The following is a 20386-nucleotide window of genomic DNA, read 5'->3' on the forward strand; positions in this document are numbered from 1 at the left end:
CCAACACATTAATGCCAAGTTAATTTTTAATTGATCCAGAAATTACAGAACTGTTGATATGACAAGATCACAACACTCCTTTTTATAAATTTGTACATGTACTTGATCTTTGAAATAGACTTCGGAATTAAGTATTTTTGGGATTTTCCCAGCTAATCCCTGGGCTTCAAACAAACTTTTACAGTTACAGCTTTGAAAATAAGCGCAGCAGATTGACTAATCTATTGTGACTGGTAGTGCACCGAAACGGGTGATAAGCTTGGAAAAACCAACATTTGCCGAGTTCCGGATAACATTTAATGAGACCTAGTTTTTGCAGGCCACACATGAACATCATGTCCAACACAATGATGACCTTTAATACTGTTAGGCATGAGACCTAAATAAATGTGTCCAACACATTTCTGCTGAGTAATTTTTAATCTATTCCAGAATGACTGTTGACCAGACATGACCATCAATGCACTTTTATAAAAAAAAATCATATCATGACTCTCAAGATTCAAGTGCAATGTTAACCTTTGAGCTAGACAAACAGTTTTCAATATCTAGTGATCACCTGTCACCTATCTTAACCTTTGAGCTAGACAAACAGTTTTCATAAATTATCTAGTGATCACCTGTCACCTGATGCAGTTGTACTGATTGACCACCTTGTGGTTCTTCAGCATTGCACTTCATTTCACTGCGCTTGACCATTGTATCAAGTTGCACTAATGAATTCCAACCATTAATTTTCAAGTTATGCACTGGACAATAACAGAACTATCGCTAAATGCGATTCATACCCCCACCAATGTCCTTGACAGAAGACGACTTGGAAAAGTGGTCATGGGAATAACTTTAGTGGCACAAATTATAACATATACATAAAAACAAATTATCTCTGGTGAAAAAAGACAAATTGTACAGGTAATAGTATAAATATATATTGTTAAATCATGTTCAAAACAGTTGCAAACTAGAAATGTGTCCATAGGACAAGGGTGCCCCCACCACGCCACTGTTCTGTCAATCTTATGCCTCTAGGTCAAACATTTTTTGAAAACTAAAAATCGTTTACTAAGTAAAGGGCAAGAACTTTACAAATACTGAATAAATCCACAAGCAAACCCAAGGTGCATAAGTACACATGCTGACCAACGTTCTTGTAAACTTTCAGGCCTACAAGTGAAATACTTTTTGAGCTATGCATGAACAAGTTGAAAATTGCAAATTTATACTACTGTAAGTCAAGGGCAATAACTCTTACAAAACTGAAAAAAATCCACATGCAAAGTCCCAGGTGCATAGCTTCACAGTGATGTGAATCATTATTCCTGTAATTTAGTGATGTTGATCATTATTCCTGTAAAGTTCGTTGATTCTAACTGAAGCACTCAAGGAACAAATAACAAAATAATGAAACGGTTTTTACTAAGTCAAGGGAAATAACTCTACAAATACTGGATAAATCCACAAGCAAAACCCCAGGTGCAAAATAAAATATGCTGAGCAACCTTCCCATAAGGTTTAATGACTCTAGGTCAAATCCTTTTTGAATTACATGCGACACAAGTTGAAAATTGCAAAATTTTTAAAATGTCAAGGGCAATAACTCTAAAAATACTAAATAAATCCAGACGAAAATATCTGGTGCACAACTACACATGCTGATCGATATTCCTGTAAAGTTTCATGACTCTAGGTCAAATACTTTTTGAGTTACATGCGGCACAAGTTGAAAATTGCAAAATTTTACTAAGTCAAGGGCAATAACTCTAAAAATACTAAAAGAATCCAGATGAAAATACCCAGGTGCAAACCTAAACATGCTTATCAACATTCCTGTAAAGTTTATGACTCTAGGTCAAATACTTTTTGAGTTACATGCGGCACAAGTTGAAAATTGCAAAATTTTACTAAGTCAAGGGCAATAACTCTAAAAATACTAAAAGAATCCAGATGAAAATACCCAGGTGCAAACCTACACATGCTTATCAACATTCCTGTAAAGTTTCATGACTCTAGGTCAAATACTTTTTGAGTTACATGCGACACAAGTTGAAAATTGCAAAATTTTACTATGTCAAGGGCAATAACTCTAAAAATACTAAAAATAAATACCCAGGTGCGCAACTACACATGCTGATCAACATTCCTGTAAAGTTTTATGACTCTATGTCAAATACTTTTTGAGTTACATGCGACACAAGTTGAAAATTGCAAAATTTTACTATGTCAAGGGCAATAACTCTAAAAATACTAAAAATATCCAGACGAAAATACCCAGGTGCACAACTACACATGCTGATCAACATTCCTGTAAAGTTTCATGACTCTAGGTCAAATACTTTTTGAGTTACTTGCGACACAAAAGAGAACGGACAAAAAAGGGTAAATCTAAATGCCCACCACTAAAGTGGGGGCACAATAACCTTTCATTTTCCCAATGTACTAAAACAAACAAAAGCAGTGAAGTTAAGAAAATAGCATAATTATGTCAAAATGTAATTAAGAGTGGAAAAACTTTGCATACTGAGCTTACTTGTGACCCTTCATATATTATATAGTTTCAAGTGAATATCTGTTCTGTTTCTAGTATTAATGGTTATATCAAACATTTTCTAAGCCTAAAAGCGGCATAACTTGTGTCATAATTCAATGGAATTGTAGAATTTTTGTCATCTGAGCTTGCTTGTAACCATTCATATAAATTTTAAGTTTCAAGTAAATATCTGTTCTGGTTTAAGAAATATTATAGTAAATAAATTTAAAGACATAAAAATAGACTTAACTTTGTCAAAATACAATACAAAGTTATCTCCCCCCCCACACACTTTTTTTAGTTATGAAACTTGACCTGCATATCTTATAGTCTGATTTTATTGACCTGTCAATTATGAATACATTATAGCACTCATTTAAATATTCGATCCCAATTGGATTCTGTCCGTATAGTCTACGGGAATTGATAAGTATATAACTAACATTTGGAAAACTCCCTGTAGCTTCTCATAACATCCGCAATAGCACAGTCGGTACGCTGATTACCTAATATGTGAGAGGTTCGAAACCTTCTTTTGACATTCTTTTTAGACCTATTCCTTCTTTCTTTTAATAAGTATATTTTAATGAAAATGGTCAAGCGCTTGCAAAATTGTCTACACGAATATGAAACAACTTAAAAACACTGAACTGTCACGTTTTGCATCGTATTTTACAGCACTGAAATGACATTTATTGATTTCAATCCAAATGAATTTTCAATATAATTATTATATACAAAAGTGTAGTATTTACAAAACTAGAACTCTGCCTTGTGAAAAATATAGTTTAGGAGAAATGGACTGGACAAAAATGAAATATGAAAATTAACAAAGGGCAATAACTCAAAAAATAAAAAGTGCAGAGCAGCAGTTCTTGTGCACTGCACTTCTTATCAATAAGATCTATCATCCTATGAAGTTTCAAGTCCATAGCTTTTATAATTTATGAGAAATGGCCTGGACAAAAATAAAGTATGAAAATTAATAAAGGGTAATAACTCAAAAATAAGAAGTGCAGAGTACCGGTTCTTGTACACTGCACTTTTTCTTAATGAGATCTATCATCCTATGAAGTTTAAAGACCATAGCTTTTATACTTTAGGAGAAATGGCCTGGACAAAAATAAAGTATGAAAATTAACAAAGGGCAATAACTCAAAAAATAAGAAATGCAGAGTACCGGTTCTTGTGCACTGCACTTCGGGTCATTATAAGAAGCATGCATACCAAGTTTGAAGTCAATCCGACTTATAATGACTGACTTATGCTCCGGACATGCTTAAGGGGACGCCGCCGACCAAAGTAACCCCTATATGTCGCCTTTTTCAAGGCGACACAAAAAGTGCAAAACATATTAAAAACGGAAAGAACAACCACAACTTCAAAAATTTGAAAATAGTTATGAATAAGAAAAAAACCTGGCTATACGCGATCTCGATCATACAACACGTATTATAAACCCGTAGTTTACCCTATTGCGCTATAACGGTCAGAGTAACTAATTCATAGAAACAAGATTAATTTACTCACATCTTACTGCGAACATCTCACGGAATTTACCGAACATTTATCGAATATTAATATATTCTGTGCATTGACTGTATAATCAGTATGGAATTGACAGGTTAATCAAATCAAACAATACTTGGGACACTTCGTATATATTTGAAGTTTCAAATGATTATTATCTGTTCTCGTTTTAGAAAGATTCAAGTACATGTTAAAATTTCACAACATTTTCTAAGTCAAATTTGACCTTCAAGTGTGGCCTTGACCTTAAGCTGGCACAAGGGTATGATGGGTTCTGCACATTGCCCAGTTGGGGTGAACATTTGAGTCAAGTTTGAAGAAAATCCTTCCATTAGTATAGAATTTATAGAGCGGACACAACATATTGTCTAGTATTGATTGTATGTAAATTTAAAGACTTAAGAAGGGGCATAACTTTGTCAAAATGCAATACAGAGTTATGAAACTTGACCTGTATATGGTACTTTTGACACCTTATATATCTTTTAAGTTAAAGCAAATTCCTGTGCTAGTTTCAGAAATATTCAAGTACATGTTAAAATTTAAGAACATTTTCTAAGTCAATTTTTGACCTTCAAGTGTGACCTTGACCTTAAGCCGGCACAAAGGTAACATGGATTCTGAACATAACCTTATTGAGGTGAACATTTGAGTAAAGTTTAAAGAAAATTCTTCCATTAGTATAGGATTTATAGAGCCAACACTACATAATGTCTAATATTTGATTGTATGTAAATTTAAAGACTTAAAAAGGGGTATAACTTTGTCAAAATGCTACTTGACCTGCATATCTTAATTGTGACACCACATATATATTTTAAGTTTCAAGCAAATATCTTCTCTAGTTGCAGAAATATTCAAATACATATAAAATTTAACAATATTGTCTAATACTGTCTAACATTTGATTGTTTGATATTTGACCTCCAATTGTGACCTTGACTTTGAGCTGACACTAGGGCAACATGGGTTCTGCACGTCCCTTGTTCAGGTGAACATTTGAGACAAGTTTGAAGAAAATCCTTCAATTTGTTTAGGATTTATAGAGCGGACACAATAATGGAGACGTACGGACCGACGGACGTGACAAAGCAAATCCATTATAGCCCCTCCAGCCCCCACATTTTGTGGTGGGGGTATACAAAGTAGCAAGGGCAATAACTCTAAAATGAATCAAGAAAGAGATATGGTTCCTGTGCACTGCGCTTCCTCTCAATATACTTGACCATTTTACAAAGTTGTATTGAATTCCAACAAGTAGATTTTATGTTATGCCTTGCGACAAGGAAAAGTAACAAAGGGCAATCACTCTATAATTACTCTGGATAGAGTTATGGTTCTTGTGCAGTGCACTTCCTCTCATTGTGCTTGATGCATTGAATTCCAACCAGTACTTTTCAAGTTATGCACTGGACAAGAAAAAGTAACAATAACTCTGTGATTCGTCAAGATGCAGTTATGGTTTTTATGCACTGCACTTCCTCTCAATATGCTTGACCATTGTATGAAGTTGTATTGAATTGTAACAAGTGGTTTTCAAGTTATGCTCTAGACAAGGAAAATGCAACAGAAAAATAACAAAGGGCAATAACTCTATAATTACTTAAGATAGAGTTATGGTTCTTGTGCACTGCACTTCCTCTTATTGTGAATGACCGTTGTATGAAGTTGTTTTGAATTCCTACGAGTACTTTTCAAGTTATGCTTGGGACAAGGAAAAGTATCAAAGAGCAATAACTCTGTTATTAGTCAAGATGGAGTTATATTTCTTGTACATTGCACTTCTTTATGTGCTTGACCATTGTATGAATTTGTATTGAATTCCAACTAGTGGTTTTTAAGTTATGCTCAGAACAAGAAAAAAGCAACAGGAAAGTAACAAAGGGCAATAACTCTATAATTAGTCGGGATAGAGTTATGGTTCTTGTGCACTTTCTCTTATTGTGCTTGACCATTGTATGAAGTTGTTTTGAATTCTAACCAGTACTTTTCAAGTTATGCTCCAGACAAGAAGAGTATCAAAGGGCAATAAAAAATTAGTCAAGATGGAGTTATGGTTCTTAAGCACTGCACTTCCTCTCAATGTGCTTGACCTTTGTATGAAGACAAGTTGTATTGAATTCTGTCTAGTGGTTTTCAAGTTATGCTCCGGACAAGAAAAAGCAATGGAGAAGTAACAAAGGGCAATTACTCTGTAATTACTTAAGATAGAGTTATGGTTCTTGTGCACTGCAGTTCCTCTTATTCTGCTTGACCATTGTATCAAGTCGTTTTGAATTCCAACCAGTTCATTTCAAGTTAAGCTTCGGACAAGGAAAAGTATGAAAGGGCAATAACTCTGTAATAAGTAACAAGCGGGCCATGATGGCCCTGGGCCAAGGCCAAATTTAGACCAGAGGCTTTTACTTGAACAAACTTGGTATACACCCATTAGAAGATGTTTCATGAAAAATATCTTAGCTCTAGCTCTTTGGGGAGTTTATTTGTTAAGTTTTTACTATATACATATAGGGAAAAAAAATGACACCCCCCCCCCCACCCCGTTCCCTCAGAAGGGCCAATTTTGATCCCAGGGCTTTTATTTGAACAAACTTGGTAGACACCCACTAAAACATGTTTCATGCTTCTAGGCCTTTTGGGTTTTTACAAGAAGATTTTTTAAATTCATTCTTATAATTCCTTTTGGTTGCCATGGCAACCAGATTTCTGCATGGAATGAAATTCTTTGAACAACTTTGGAAGCCCTTCACCCAAGGTTCAATGCTGCCAAGTTTGATTGAAATTGGACTAGTGGTTTTTTACAAGAAGATTTTTTAAGTTCACTATATAATCTTTATAACACACATACAAACACACACACACACAAATCGCTCTATGCCACCGCATCGCAGATGCTGCGATGGCATAATTAGGCACGGCAGAGTAACGGTTCCTGTACACTGCAAACCTACTCAATGAGATCTATCTACCTACAAAGTTTCATGTCTCTTATAGTTTTAGAGTTATGTCCCGGACAAAGTTCAAAGTGTAAAAATAAACAAAGGCCAATAATTCAAAAATTAGTCAAGCCAGAGTAGGGTTCTTGTGCACTGCACACAACTATCTACCTACAAAGTTTCATGTTGATACCTCTTGTTGTTTCAAAGTTATGTCCAGGACAAGAAAAGTGGACGAACAGACAGACAGACGGATGTACTTACGAAATGGTACTTATGTGACTTTTCCTTTGATCTTTTTAGCCATTTTTAGTCACACAAGGCTTTAAAAAAGACACACAAGTAAAAACGGAATGAATAAGATCAAAGAGAGTTTACTGTTACCCATTGTTCTCCAAGTCACACAAGTACCTCTGGGTTTGTCTGGACAGACGGACAGAGCTGCGACTATATGCTCACCCTTAGGGGAGCATAATAAAATAACTTTGTAGACATAAAATCAAGAGGTCAAATTGGCAATGTCAGTAAACTAATAATGCATAGATATTTACAAATGACCTGAAAAAATTATGATCAATTTTCATACAACACCGCGGTATTTCAAAGACATTTGTTGCGAATATGATCTTGTATATTGTGCAATACTTGACACCATGTTGTGTCTATAAACAATAATGCACAAGAAAGGATGTCAACTTACAAATATTTATTTGTCGGTCAATTTTATGACAGAATCCCCACTGCTACCGGAAATATTTTATTGCATGGGCTAAGTTATTAATCTGTGTCGGCAGTCATAAATCAAAACAAACAAACATGTACCCTAAAACACATTAAATCTATCACGTGGAAAACAAGTGACAATGTTAATGCTTAATTAATATTCATTAGTTGAACATACAGTATTTTTAATCCAGTTTCCACACCTCAATTTGATATGTTCTATAATTAGTTAATTGCCATGCGCATGTAGTAAGTGTGTGACATGAGGAAAACCCCTTGCTTTGTTGGTCGCTAATTATGTAAATACTTTAAATAGTAACACCCTAATTTTATGCACGGAATGCCCTCATGAATGATCAATCTTTACGCTAACACACTTTACAGACTAATTTTCGTATTAAATTAGCTATTTTTGGACAGGTAAAAGTAAAGTCGACGATTCTCGCTTCCATTGAGATCATGCAAGTCAACGATTCTCGCTTACATGCGGTAATCAATAAAGCGGTCAATTCTCTCTTCTATCAGGGAATGATAAAAGTCAGCGAAAGTCGCTTGTATCAGGGAATAGGTTAAAAGTTATGATCCAGTACAAGTTTGCAGACGGCAACGGCAACGCTGCAAGGACAATAACAATACCTCTACTTTTTTTTCAAAAAAAGTCGAGCTAATAAGAGGAAGAATTGCTGATGGCATATTGTATAAGAGGAAGAATTGCTGATGGCATATTGTATAAGAGGAAGAATTGCTGATGGCATACTGTATAAGAGGAAGAATGGCTGATGGCATACTGTACAGTACTGGACACGCGAAACCCGCACAATTCACGTATTCGCGGCGAACTCTCATGCTTTATAACGCGAGCGAATTCGCGGCAACTTGAGACAATTGCCGCGAATTCAACTCGCGGCGATTTTGCCGTGAACATTTGCCGTGATTCGCGGGGAATAATACATGTTCATTTGTATAATAAATGTAGATCTATTTATAATTGTACTCTGTGAACTTGAAACCAGATATACATGTACAAGTACGAAAATTAATTAGTAGATCTACATGAAGTTGTATCAAGAAAACATAAGACATAAATTCAAGCATGGTCAAAATTACCGATGTGATAAACTAATCCTGCGTAAATATTCCCGTACGACCTGGAAGAGTTATAGTGGATCACCGGGACATTTCGTTCTCTCGGGTGATCATTACTCAATTTATTACACGTCGGTAAAAAATAACACACGCAAGATTTGTCTCCTATAATTTCTGAATGGCGGATATTTGCACCCGTTTTAAAAATGTTAAAATATTTAATTGTTAGTTACCGAAAATTATCGCCGATCGTTGAAATTCCATAGCGCTAAAAGACACAAAAACACTCGCGCAAAAAGAAGCATCCATAAATAAAAGGAATATAATGTTTCCATTGTTAAATAATAAATACAAAATTTACACACGAAATGACCTCTGACAAATGACTGGTCGGCTCTTCTAAAGAATCTGTGAATCTTTGATGTTTACACACCTGTAGTTGATGCCGAATCATCAAAGAAATGCCGACACTCGATTGACTTCCACCTCTTTTTTATATATCAGAAAAAAACTGTCATTTCTTTTTGTCAAGGAATGATTACACATGTTTAATTATTGCTCAAGTAAAAAAAAATGTTGGATATTGATTGTGTCAATTATTGACATATTATTAATCGTAAGTGCATTTTGATTGTGATATTTTATTTACATTTTTATGATCTTGAAGATATTGTGCAATACTTGTGTCGATTTATAGTAATATAAATCCGTGCATGGGCTTAGTATTTAATCTGTGTCGTCAGTCATAAACAAACGAACATGTACCCCAAAGCACATTAAAATTACCACATGGTAAACTAGTGACCATGCAGTACTGTGTGACGTAAGGAAAATATCCTTCCCTGGTTGGTCGCTATTTATGTAAATACTTTAAATAGTAACACCCTAATTTTATGCACAGAATGCCCTCGTTACTTTACATATTAAATGTGTGATTTAACTCCGATTTTATTTTTGTTTTCGAGGGAATTTTTTGGGTCGAATGCCCTGGCTGATTTGGCGGAAATAAAAAAATCTGATTTGCATCTTGCTACTCATCACCTACTCATGCACCTGGCATTTTTTACTCGTGAAATTGAAGGTAAAGAATGTCTCAGCTCAATTTAAGTGATAAAACTTTTACAATTTTCAACAATCATAATTAGCGTATTAGACGTTAATAATTAGTTACACCTGTGAATCGGTGCTAAATGTCGCTTTGCATTGTTCTAAAAATAGAATATGTGCGAAAGTAAACAATGGATTTTAATTACATTTGTATTATTATCAAAATAACAATTGGACAATTTGTTGTCGTGCGTTCTTTGATGTAGTACCAATTACCTTTTGTAATTTCAATCTCGTTTTATTGTTAACTAATTTTCACTAGCACCTGATTGCTTTGTTTTAGTATACAAAATGTATACGCTGTACATGTTCAAATGCTAAATATTTATAGATATACATGACATTTACAAGATTTTTTTAAAGTTTTCAAAATTAAAGACCACGGGAATGACCAAGTAGTACTTTCTAATACAATTATTGCTGAAGATTCGCTGTAAATTACGGCGATACATCGCGGCGATTTTTCGTGAACCGCCATGAAATTCGGCGAACTTGCACGCGGCGATGTTTTACCGCGTAGTGTCCCGTCGCGACATAGACTACACTCGCGGCATAACGCGCCTTTTGCGTGTCCAGTACTGTATAAGAGGAAGAATGGCTGATGGCATACTGTATAAGAGGAAGAATGGCTGATGGCATACTGTATAAGAGGAAGAATGGCTGATGGCATACTGTATAAGAGGAAGAATGGCTGATGGCATACTGTATAAGAGGAAGAATGGCTGATGGCATACTGTATAAGAGGAAGAATTGCTGATGGCATATTGTATAAGAGGAAGAATTGCTGATGGCATACTGTATAAGAGGAAGAATGGCTGATGGCATACTGTATAAGAGGAAGAATTGCTGATGGCATATTGTATAAGAGGAAGAATTGCTGATGGCATACTGTATAAGAGGAAGAATGGCTGATGGCATATTGTATAAGAGGAAAAATTGCTGATGGCATATTGTATAAGAGGAAGAATGGCTGATGGCATACTGTATAAGAGGAAGAATGGCTACAAGAGGAAGAATGGCTGGAGCAAAATTGTAATGGCAGAAGAATGACAGAAGGCATATAGAATTGAAGGAAAAATGGCTGAAGGAGGAAATATGACTGGAGGCAGATTGAATTGGAGTAAGAATTGGTTAAGGCATGTTAAACTATGGTAAGAATGACTGAAGACATAATGTATTAAAAAAGGTTGTTTTTGGTTAAAGAATGGCTTAAGACATTGTATTCAAGCTTATTATCACCATTTTAAGTATGTGTACTGTAATATCGTATAAATATTCCTCACAATGTCTGCCAAATTGAAACAATTTAATTTAAAAGTTTTGATTAAAATCTATGTCTACATGTACCTACCAAGTAAATCTATTTTCATTTCTTCAGCCAATTTGTGTGCTCCATCTTCCCCAAACACATGCTCCATATGACCACATTTAGGACAGACATAAACGCTCATATTTTGTACCATGCCTAGGACAGGAACATTAACTTTATAGAACATCTCTGCTCCTCTTCTAGCATCCAACAAGGCAATATCTTGTGGTGTGGAGACTATTACAGCACCTGTTTAGAGCGATAATTTTAAACAAATGATATTACAGTCACTGATTGCTATGGAAAATAAAAGGTTGCTTTGAAAATCACTTGTTGCAATGAAGTCAGAAATTAGTACTGAGAAGACAGGGCAGTGCTCTAAAGAAACATCATTATTTTGATTTTTACAAATAGATTTTACGAAAAAACAAATTAAATTTTAAAATCCATCAAACTCAAACTTCATAGTTATGTTTTCAATCAGGCACAAATACCGCACCATTTAAATAATTCTGCAGAAATAACAAAGGCATGCTGAATGAAAATACATGTTGTGCAAATATAAATAAAATCTTGAAAAGTGGTAAACAGCTGCTGCTCTTGCATTTAGTCACCATAAAGTATAAACAAGCAAAACTCCAGATGCACACCAACAGTATTGTAATGTTCCATGGCTCTAGGTGAAATATCTGTTTGAGTTACACAAGACACAAGTTGAAAATTGCAAAAACTAAGTCAAGGGCAATAACTCTAAAACTAAATGAATCTACAGGCAAATCCCCAGGTGAATAACTTACACATGCTGAACAACATTCCTGAAAGTTTCAAGATTCCAGCTAGGTCAAAATATTTTTACGGGAAGAGTTGAGTGAAGTTGAGATTACAGGGAGAGTTGAGTTAAGTTGAGGTTACGGGGAGAATTGAGTTAGGTTGAGGTTAGGTTGAGGTTACGGGGAGAGTTGAGTTAGGTTGAGGTTACGGGGAGAGTTGAGTTGAAGTGAGGTTACATGCTACACAAATTGAAAATGGCAATAACTCTGACAAAACTGAACTTGAAGCTAGCTGGATAGCTTCCTCACATGAAAGAATCCAATGTCCCTGTCGGGATTCGAACCCACAGCGGTGAGGGGGCAAGTGGTTTAAAGTCAATTACCTTAACCACTCGGCCACAGGACGCCCCACTTTTAGCATTACCCCGGGATCCAGTTTAGTGGACTGACAGACAGACGGGCATTGAAGGACGGACACGTGGAGGGCAAACCTAGTCACCTCTAGATAACCTGATAGGAGGCTTATAACTAATATCTGAAGACATGTTTATTTAGGTAAACTATAACTATGTGGCAATTTTTTTACCTTTAAAGCATATAGATAAAGTTTGTTATGGACGAATTACCAATACTATATGCAAAATATCAAAACTCTATGTCTGTAATTTTCAAAAACAATATTTAAATGAGCTTTCAGTGGTGAGACCAAATTTGACTATAATGGCAAGATTTATAAACATTTTGTAGAGGACCACAAGATGATGCAACTTGTCAAATATCTTAGCTTTGTGCATTTAGTTTCCAAGGAGAAATCCTTTAAAGATATTTTACTATACAAGTTAATGTAAAATTGGTGGGCTAGGGTGGGGCTATTTTTAAAAGCAGGGGAAATACATAATTCTGGTGTAACTATTGTATGATTCCAATAGGTTATGCTAAATGCCAAAGTTCTAATCCTTGGAGCAGTATCACAAAAGAAGACTTAAATGTATTTTCATAATATTATATAGGTCTAAAAAGCTAATTTAGCCAAGAGATGGCCAATGTTGACATCACACCGTGATTCTTTATGCTAAATATCTAACCTCTGGACATTGCAGTTTCACAAAGAAAACTTAAATATATTTTCCTATAAAAGTACATGTATTTACATGTCACTTAACCCCTAGTGCACAATCAATTTTACGCTAGAGGCATTATTAATATATCTTATATGGGGCCTAAAATAAAATTTAATTTGTGTCCCCTTCCCTACCTACCCAACAAATTTGACCCTACCAAAAAGATTTTTTCAGGTAGTATTTTTTTTCTTTCAGGGTACAAGGTACAATCTAATCTGATATTTTAGACAGCTAGCAAGTTAATAAATTGTTGCATATGTCAGTTGTGAATATGGTAATGCATGACTACATTTACTATTGCACTTAATAAATTAATTTTAATAGTCCATTATACATATATGCAGATTATTTATTATTATGCACATATAAAAAAATAATAAATTTCTTACCTACCTACCCAACCCTAAATTCAATGGGTCGGGAAGGGGAAACAAACATAATTTTATTTTTGGACCATAAAGTGATGACATATGCCAAATATCCAAGCAATGTAGTTTCTAGGAAGATTTTTAAAGATTTCATTTCTGAAGTCTGTATTTAGCTTCTGTGACCTACTTTTGCATCAGACTGAAACCATTTATATAACTCTTGTAGAGGGCCACTCAATCCTATGAAGCTTAGTCAAAATTCACCAATTGGTTTAGAAAAAAAGATGTTATTTAAAGAATTATGGATAATGACAGATTTCGAACAATGCACTTGTGCTCAGGTTCACTAAAATGTTTAAAATATGTGTCTCTTAACAGAAACTTACAAACATTTTTCTATTAATCTTTTACATTTGTTGACCTTTAAACACATTACACTTATTTTTCAGGTAACTGATACAGTTAGTCAGGTAGTTTCAGATCACTGGTAGTTCCGGTCAGACTTAATACATTTTAGACCTTCAAACTAATGTCACTATTCTTTTCATATTTTACTACTATTTAAGTTTTTACAACATGTTTAGATAAAATACCAACCATCAATGGGTATATTCTGTGACAAAGATAATTGGGTGTCTCCAGTCCCTGGAGGCATATCAACAAACAGGTAGTCTAATGGGCCCCAAGCAACCTGAATTGGGGAAAATACAATATCATATTTCAACACAATCTTTTTCAAAAACTGTAAAAACTATCTCCACATTAATTAAATTTACATCAATGCTAGTGAAGTATGATAGCTTTTGACTTATTGCTAAAACACATTCATTTGTGAATATAAAATTGTTAAGGTATTGTTTCAAGAAGTTATGTATGTATGGTTATCAAATTTCTAACAAAACACTTGCAAGAGCACCGTGTGACAATATACGCCCAAATGCAAATTTGTTTTAAGTAATTAAAATTTAAAGTAATAAAAAACTAGAGTTTGTCATAAGTGCCGAATACCAACAACACGTGCTTGTCAGAAAACATGCCTTTTAGTTAATAATTTTGCACATAGGGAGAATGCAGAACTTTATAGATTTTTTTCAAATGTTTTTGAATTATTTGTCCTACATCAATAAGATAAGGTAGTCTGGTCTACTTGATTGTCTTGTCTCAAGGCCTGTAGAGGCCAAGTATGAAGACAAAACACCAAGAACTAGAGGGCCATGATGGCCCTGAAATCGCTCACCTGAATATAGAAACTCTCTAAATATCTAAGCTCTAGCTATTTGGGTTTTTAAAATTTTTTGGTTTTTTAAGATTTTTTAAGTTTTTACTATATACGAGGGCTGATTGATAAATTCGCGGAATTGTATTATTTCTAAAACATTAAAAGAAAAACTAACAAATAAATTACACCACAAGATACCTGACAAAAAGCCAAATAAATCATTGAAATATATTGAACAATAAAGTTTACATGCAAAATCAAAGCACTACACTATCCTACACTTGAAGCACACCGATGGGACATTGTCACACGCTGACGTCACCTTAACGTCAAAGTCTAATATCAGGTTCACTTTTTCAACGTAATTACCCCCGGTGGCATCACATTTCTTATGCCTGTGTATCCATTGGTCAAAAGTCACTTAAAACCAGTCTGAACTGAACGACGAAACTATCTCGTGCGCCTTGGTGTGTAGCTCTAATGATATTTCAAATCGTTGGCCCCTCGGGGAACAGACGGTAGTCTAATGGAGCCAAGTCCGGGCAGTGGGTGTGGCAGTAGACTGAACCCGAGCAGGCTAATCTCCAGTTCTGTGTCGTGAGCCAAGTGTGCCGGGGCATTATCATGGTGTAGGATAACATCGTACAGGTCTAGCTGAGGTCGCTTCCTGCACAAGGCTTGTTCCAAGTCCCAACATAACACCTGAAAGTTGATAAAGCACAATGACTGCATTATGGCAATATTTTAAAATGCATTTTCTAAAATTAAATAAACAATATTTATTAAATACTAGAATCAGCTAGCTCTACACGTATTTATAGAAAAAATTTTAGTAACAAAATAGTAACAGTTATATTTTCTTTATTTTTACCTTTGAATAATATTCGGCATTTATGGTTGAGATCCCTCTTGCACCTAGTGTTCTAGCAGGAGCCCATGCTTATCAATGAAGTATATATACATTTGGCACTAATCTCTGAACTTGAGCCTGGGTAGAGGTGTGTCAGGTGACTTCCAAATAGAAGACTAGTCTTTGGATTCGGGATCGTAATAGTACAGCCGAGTCTCGTCCGTGGACCAATCCTATCTAAAAAATCTTCACCATGTGCCTCGTAACGCTTGAGAAATTGTGGAGAACACTGCATGTGCTTTTGTCTGTCGACTTCTGTCAGAATGCGGGGTACCCAGCGAGCCACAACTTTAGACATGTTGAGCTCTTCTGTAAGAATGCATTGTACGGCATAATAAGAGAGAGATAGTTGTTTAGCTATGCCCCTCACCATAACGCACCTGTCAACGTCCAGCAGTTCCTTCACTGTAGACGTTTGCCGACCAGTTCTTTCGTCATCATACACAGATATTCTCCCTTCTCTAAACCCCTCATGCCATTTATACACAAATGTCTTTCCACCAGTAGGCAATGTTTCTGAATTATCTATCTTTTTAAGAGTTTTGCTCCGTGAGAGTTTCAGTCCCACACACAACTTGACGACAGTGCGTAATACAATGTCATCTGCTGATGTAATTCGCCGTTTGGTAGACATCGAGGTTGATGCTGCTGCGAAACAACTGTTCAACACATCGTCTTTAATTTTACAGGAAATGACGTCACGACGTCACACAAACATTACATGCATGAGCACCAAATTTGCTTTTATTTCTTCCCGCAGTGACATTTATACTATATCATCTATACTTAAAAATACAGTGTACTTTAAGTCAGCTATGGACACGGTGTATTCGTAGGAAATTTTTGATATATATTCAGCAATATGGAAATGTAATTGCAAACATTTTGGTTTACCTCTATTCGAGTTTTCATGTAATTCAATAAAGTAATTTGGTTTTTAGAGGATAATTCCGCGGATTTATCAATCCATATATCCAGTTTTATAAAAATATTTTCAGTACTTTTTATGTTATCATGGGATCCAGTCTTTTGGAAGGATGGACTGACAGACGGACGGAGGGTAAACTTAAATTTCCCCTCGGGTTAAACCAGTATGGGACTAATAAAGATGTAACAGTAAAAAATAATATCTTTTAAGGAAAATTCTTAGTTCAAGGGGAGATAAATCTGAAAACATTGGTGCTAGAGTTATGAACCTTGTCACATAAGATGTGGTTGATAATAAGAAACATGTATTGATTGCTTAAGAAATAAAGAAGTTACAGTAAAAATAAATATTTTTTAAGGAAGATTCAAAGTTCAAGGGGAGATAAATCTGAAAATATTTGTGCTAGAGTCATGAACCTTGTCACATAAGATGTTGTTGATGATAAGGAACATATATTTGAAGTTTATACCTTATGAAATGAAAGTTATAGTGAAAAAATATTATACTACACCAAAACTTTAATCTGGACGTGGACGCCTACGCCGGGACGCGTAGGACAGCTCTCCATATAATTTGTATAGTCGAGCTAAAAAGTAAACAAGAGGGCCATGATAGCCCTTATATTGCTCACCTGACTATTGAGGCTCTGAATTGATATTGTAAGCAATGAACGAAAGGCATATATAATGCCATAAACTAAAAGAGTTTCATTAGATGATGTTACACACAAAATATCTAAGCTCTACGCCTTTCAATTTCAGAGGGGAAGAGTTCTTTAAGATTTTACTATATCTACATAAGGAAAATCAATGACCACACGGGCAGTGCCAATTTTGACACCAGGGCTTTTATTTGAACAAATTTGGTAGACACTCACTAGAAGCTGTTTCATGCTCTAACTCAAAGAAGATTTTTTTATTTCATTTTTTAAATCTGCATGGAATTAAATTCTTTCAACCAGAAAGCCCATTTAATATGCGCAAGTACTTAGCTACATATCAATCCTGTAAAGTTTCATTGAAATTGCATAAGTGGTATGATCACTGAAATTGCATTAGTGGTATGAGGAGTTATCCAGACAAACTTATTTTTAGTCACACAAAGCTTAAAGAAAGTCACACAAGTAAAAACGGAATGAATAGGATCAAAGAGAATTTACTCAGTTACCCATTGTTCTCCAAGTCAAACTAGAAATGCCATTGTCATGGCGTGAATACCCCCACATACCACTTTGTCAGAATCAACAGTGGCCATTTAGAACTTAAGGACAACCACCCTGCCAAATCTGAGGTTACTAAGCCAGTGCATTGCTAAGATATGTATTCTCCATGCTTCAAATGTGAAAATTTTAAAATCAAGTTTTTTATAGTCAAGGCCCCTGTGACCTTGACCTTTGACCCAGTGACCTCAAAATCAATCGGGGTCATTTACTAATCATGGCTAACCTCCATGCCAAATATGAAGAATGTGGGTCAAAGGAATCTTAAGTTATTGGGCAGACAAGCTTTTTTAAGTCAAGGCCCCTGTGACCTTGAACTTTGACCCAGTGACCTCAAAATCAGTACGGGTCATCTACTAATCATGACTAACCTCCATGCCAAATATGAAGACGGTGGGTCAAAGGAATCTCAAGTAATTGGGCGGACAAGGTTTTTTAAGTCAAGGTCCCTGTGACCTTGACCTTTGACCCAGTGACCTCAAAATCAATAGGGGTCATCTACTTATCATGACTAACCTTCATGCCAAATATGAAAACTGTGGGCAAAAGGAATCTCAAGTTATTGGGTGGACAAGCTTTTTAAAGTCAAGGCCCCTGTGACCTTGACCTTTGACCCAGTGACCCCAAAATCAATAGGGATCATCTACTAATCATGACTAACCTCCATGCCAAATATGAAGACTGTTGGCCAAAGGAATCTCAAGTTATTGGGCGGACAAGGAAAAAACAACGGACGCACAAGGAGACGTCTTGACGCTGGACGGACAAGCTGATTCCAGTATACCCCCCTTACAACTTTGTTGTGCGGGGGTATAATAAGTACCTCTGGGTTTGTATGGACGGACAGATGACGGAGAAGTGATCCCTATATGTCGCCACAACTCTTAAGGTGACACAAAAAGTACATACATGCCTAAGTAATCTTTGTACTGCCCCCATTACCATAGGACCACGCCAAACTATTGGGGACTTCTCATCAACCAAAAATCCCATTGACATGCTGCAAAGTACAGTAAACTTCATCTATAGCAGACACTATTATAGCAAACTTCTGGTTATAAGGATCAAATTTTGCCCTTCCTTATTTAATATAAAAAAATATGGTTATTGCGAACATTGTTATAAGGAAGTATGGCTTAGAAGGTACTCATTTTTTTAGTCCCAATCAAGTTAAAAGTACAGAAAATTACTTAAAAATAATGAAGTCCAAAATATCGGCTACCCGTAAATAGATCCCGCATTTTCTTTCGTTTTCATTGGCACGAATTAAAACTCAGCCGAATGTACAGTTTATTGTTGGATGTACTTCAGTACAGCTATGAAAATAAATTTGTACAGCAGTATGCAATAGCTTTCTATTTAGGATATTTTTAGCACGAGTTCTTGTCACCAAGATAAAACGATTATTCAATTTATTCCATTATTTCTTTTCTTCAATAGTTTTGCTCGAGTTATGATCATTTACAATTGGTTTTCTACAATAATTACGCATGCTATTTCTTGATTAAAATCCAAAAAGTTTTTCTACATGATACTGCATTGTCGATAAATAATATAAGACAAACACAGGCTGCCGGTACAGACCGGAATATCTAGCCCGAGGTTAACTGTTTACGGCGGTAACGAGGTTCTGCCTCGTTTCCGCCAAACAGTTACCCGAGAGCTATATATTCCAGTCTGTACCGATAGCAGGTGTTTGATTCTTTTTCTTGCATAATAAATATCAATTATTTTCAGGACAGAAATTACAACAAGAACTGTCGGACGACAGTAACGATCGACTATTCGAAAAGTTGTCACAAGGGTGTTTCATTGAGTATAATAATGCTTACCTATATGAATACATAAAATTGTCCGAAAAGGTACAAACCCTTCAGTAGTTATGGAGATACCAGCTTACAAGCAAAAATTTACCTAGAATTTCTAAGTCGAAAAAGGGGCATAATTATGCAAAAAAGTAAATCAGAGTTATGGAACTTGTGCCAATCATCTAAGATAATCACAGAAAACAAAAGTGAGAAGTTTCAATCCATTCCCTTCAGTAGTTATGGAGATACCAGCTTACACGCAAAAACTTAACCAAGAATTTCTAAGTCAAAAAAGGGGCATAATTATGCAAAAAAGCAAATCAGAGTTATGGGACTTATGCCATTCATCTTAGATAATCACAGAAAACAAGTGTGTGAAGTTTCAATCCATTCCCTTCAGTAGTTATGGAGATACCAGCTTACACGCAAAAACTTAACCAAGAATTTCTAAGTCGAAAAAGGGGCATAATTATGTAAAAAAGCAAATTAGAGTTATGGGACTTTTGCCAATCATCTAAGATAATCACAGACAACAAGAGTGTGAAGTTTCAATCCATTCCCTTCAGTAGTTATGGAGATACCAGCTTACACGCAAAAACTTAACCAAGAATTTCTAAGTTGAAAAAGGGGCATAATTATGTAAAAAAGCAAATCAGAGTTATGGGACTTGTGCCAATCATCTTAGATAATCACAGAGAACAAGTGTGTGAAGTTTCAATCCATTCCCTTCAGTAGTTATGGAGATACCAGCTTACACGCAAAAACTTAACCAAGAATTTCTAAGTCGAAAAAGGGGCATAATTATGTAAAAAAGCAAAAATCAGA

General features: G+C 35.4%; 1 protein-coding gene across 2 annotated transcripts in view; it reads right to left on the bottom strand.

The window, feature by feature from the left end:
- The window catches only part of LOC132728316 (iron-sulfur protein NUBPL-like), a 68289-nt gene that overhangs the window by 11704 nt on the left and 36199 nt on the right, over nucleotides 1-20386 (bottom strand). For both annotated transcript variants that reach the window (XM_060713966.1, XM_060713965.1), the window contains exons 6-8: nucleotides 18663-18753; nucleotides 14075-14168; nucleotides 11261-11467 (exon numbers count right to left, since the gene is read on the bottom strand). In XM_060713966.1, the coding sequence (XP_060569949.1) occupies nucleotides 11261-11467; nucleotides 14075-14168; nucleotides 18663-18753 (392 nt within the window). The remainder of the gene's footprint in view (nucleotides 1-11260; nucleotides 11468-14074; nucleotides 14169-18662; nucleotides 18754-20386) is intronic.

The sequence above is a fragment of the Ruditapes philippinarum genome, unplaced genomic scaffold (assembly GCF_026571515.1).
Source record: "Ruditapes philippinarum isolate M1 unplaced genomic scaffold, ASM2657151v2 ctg583_1_1_1_1, whole genome shotgun sequence".
NCBI classification, from domain to species: Eukaryota; Metazoa; Mollusca; class Bivalvia; order Venerida; family Veneridae; genus Ruditapes; species Ruditapes philippinarum.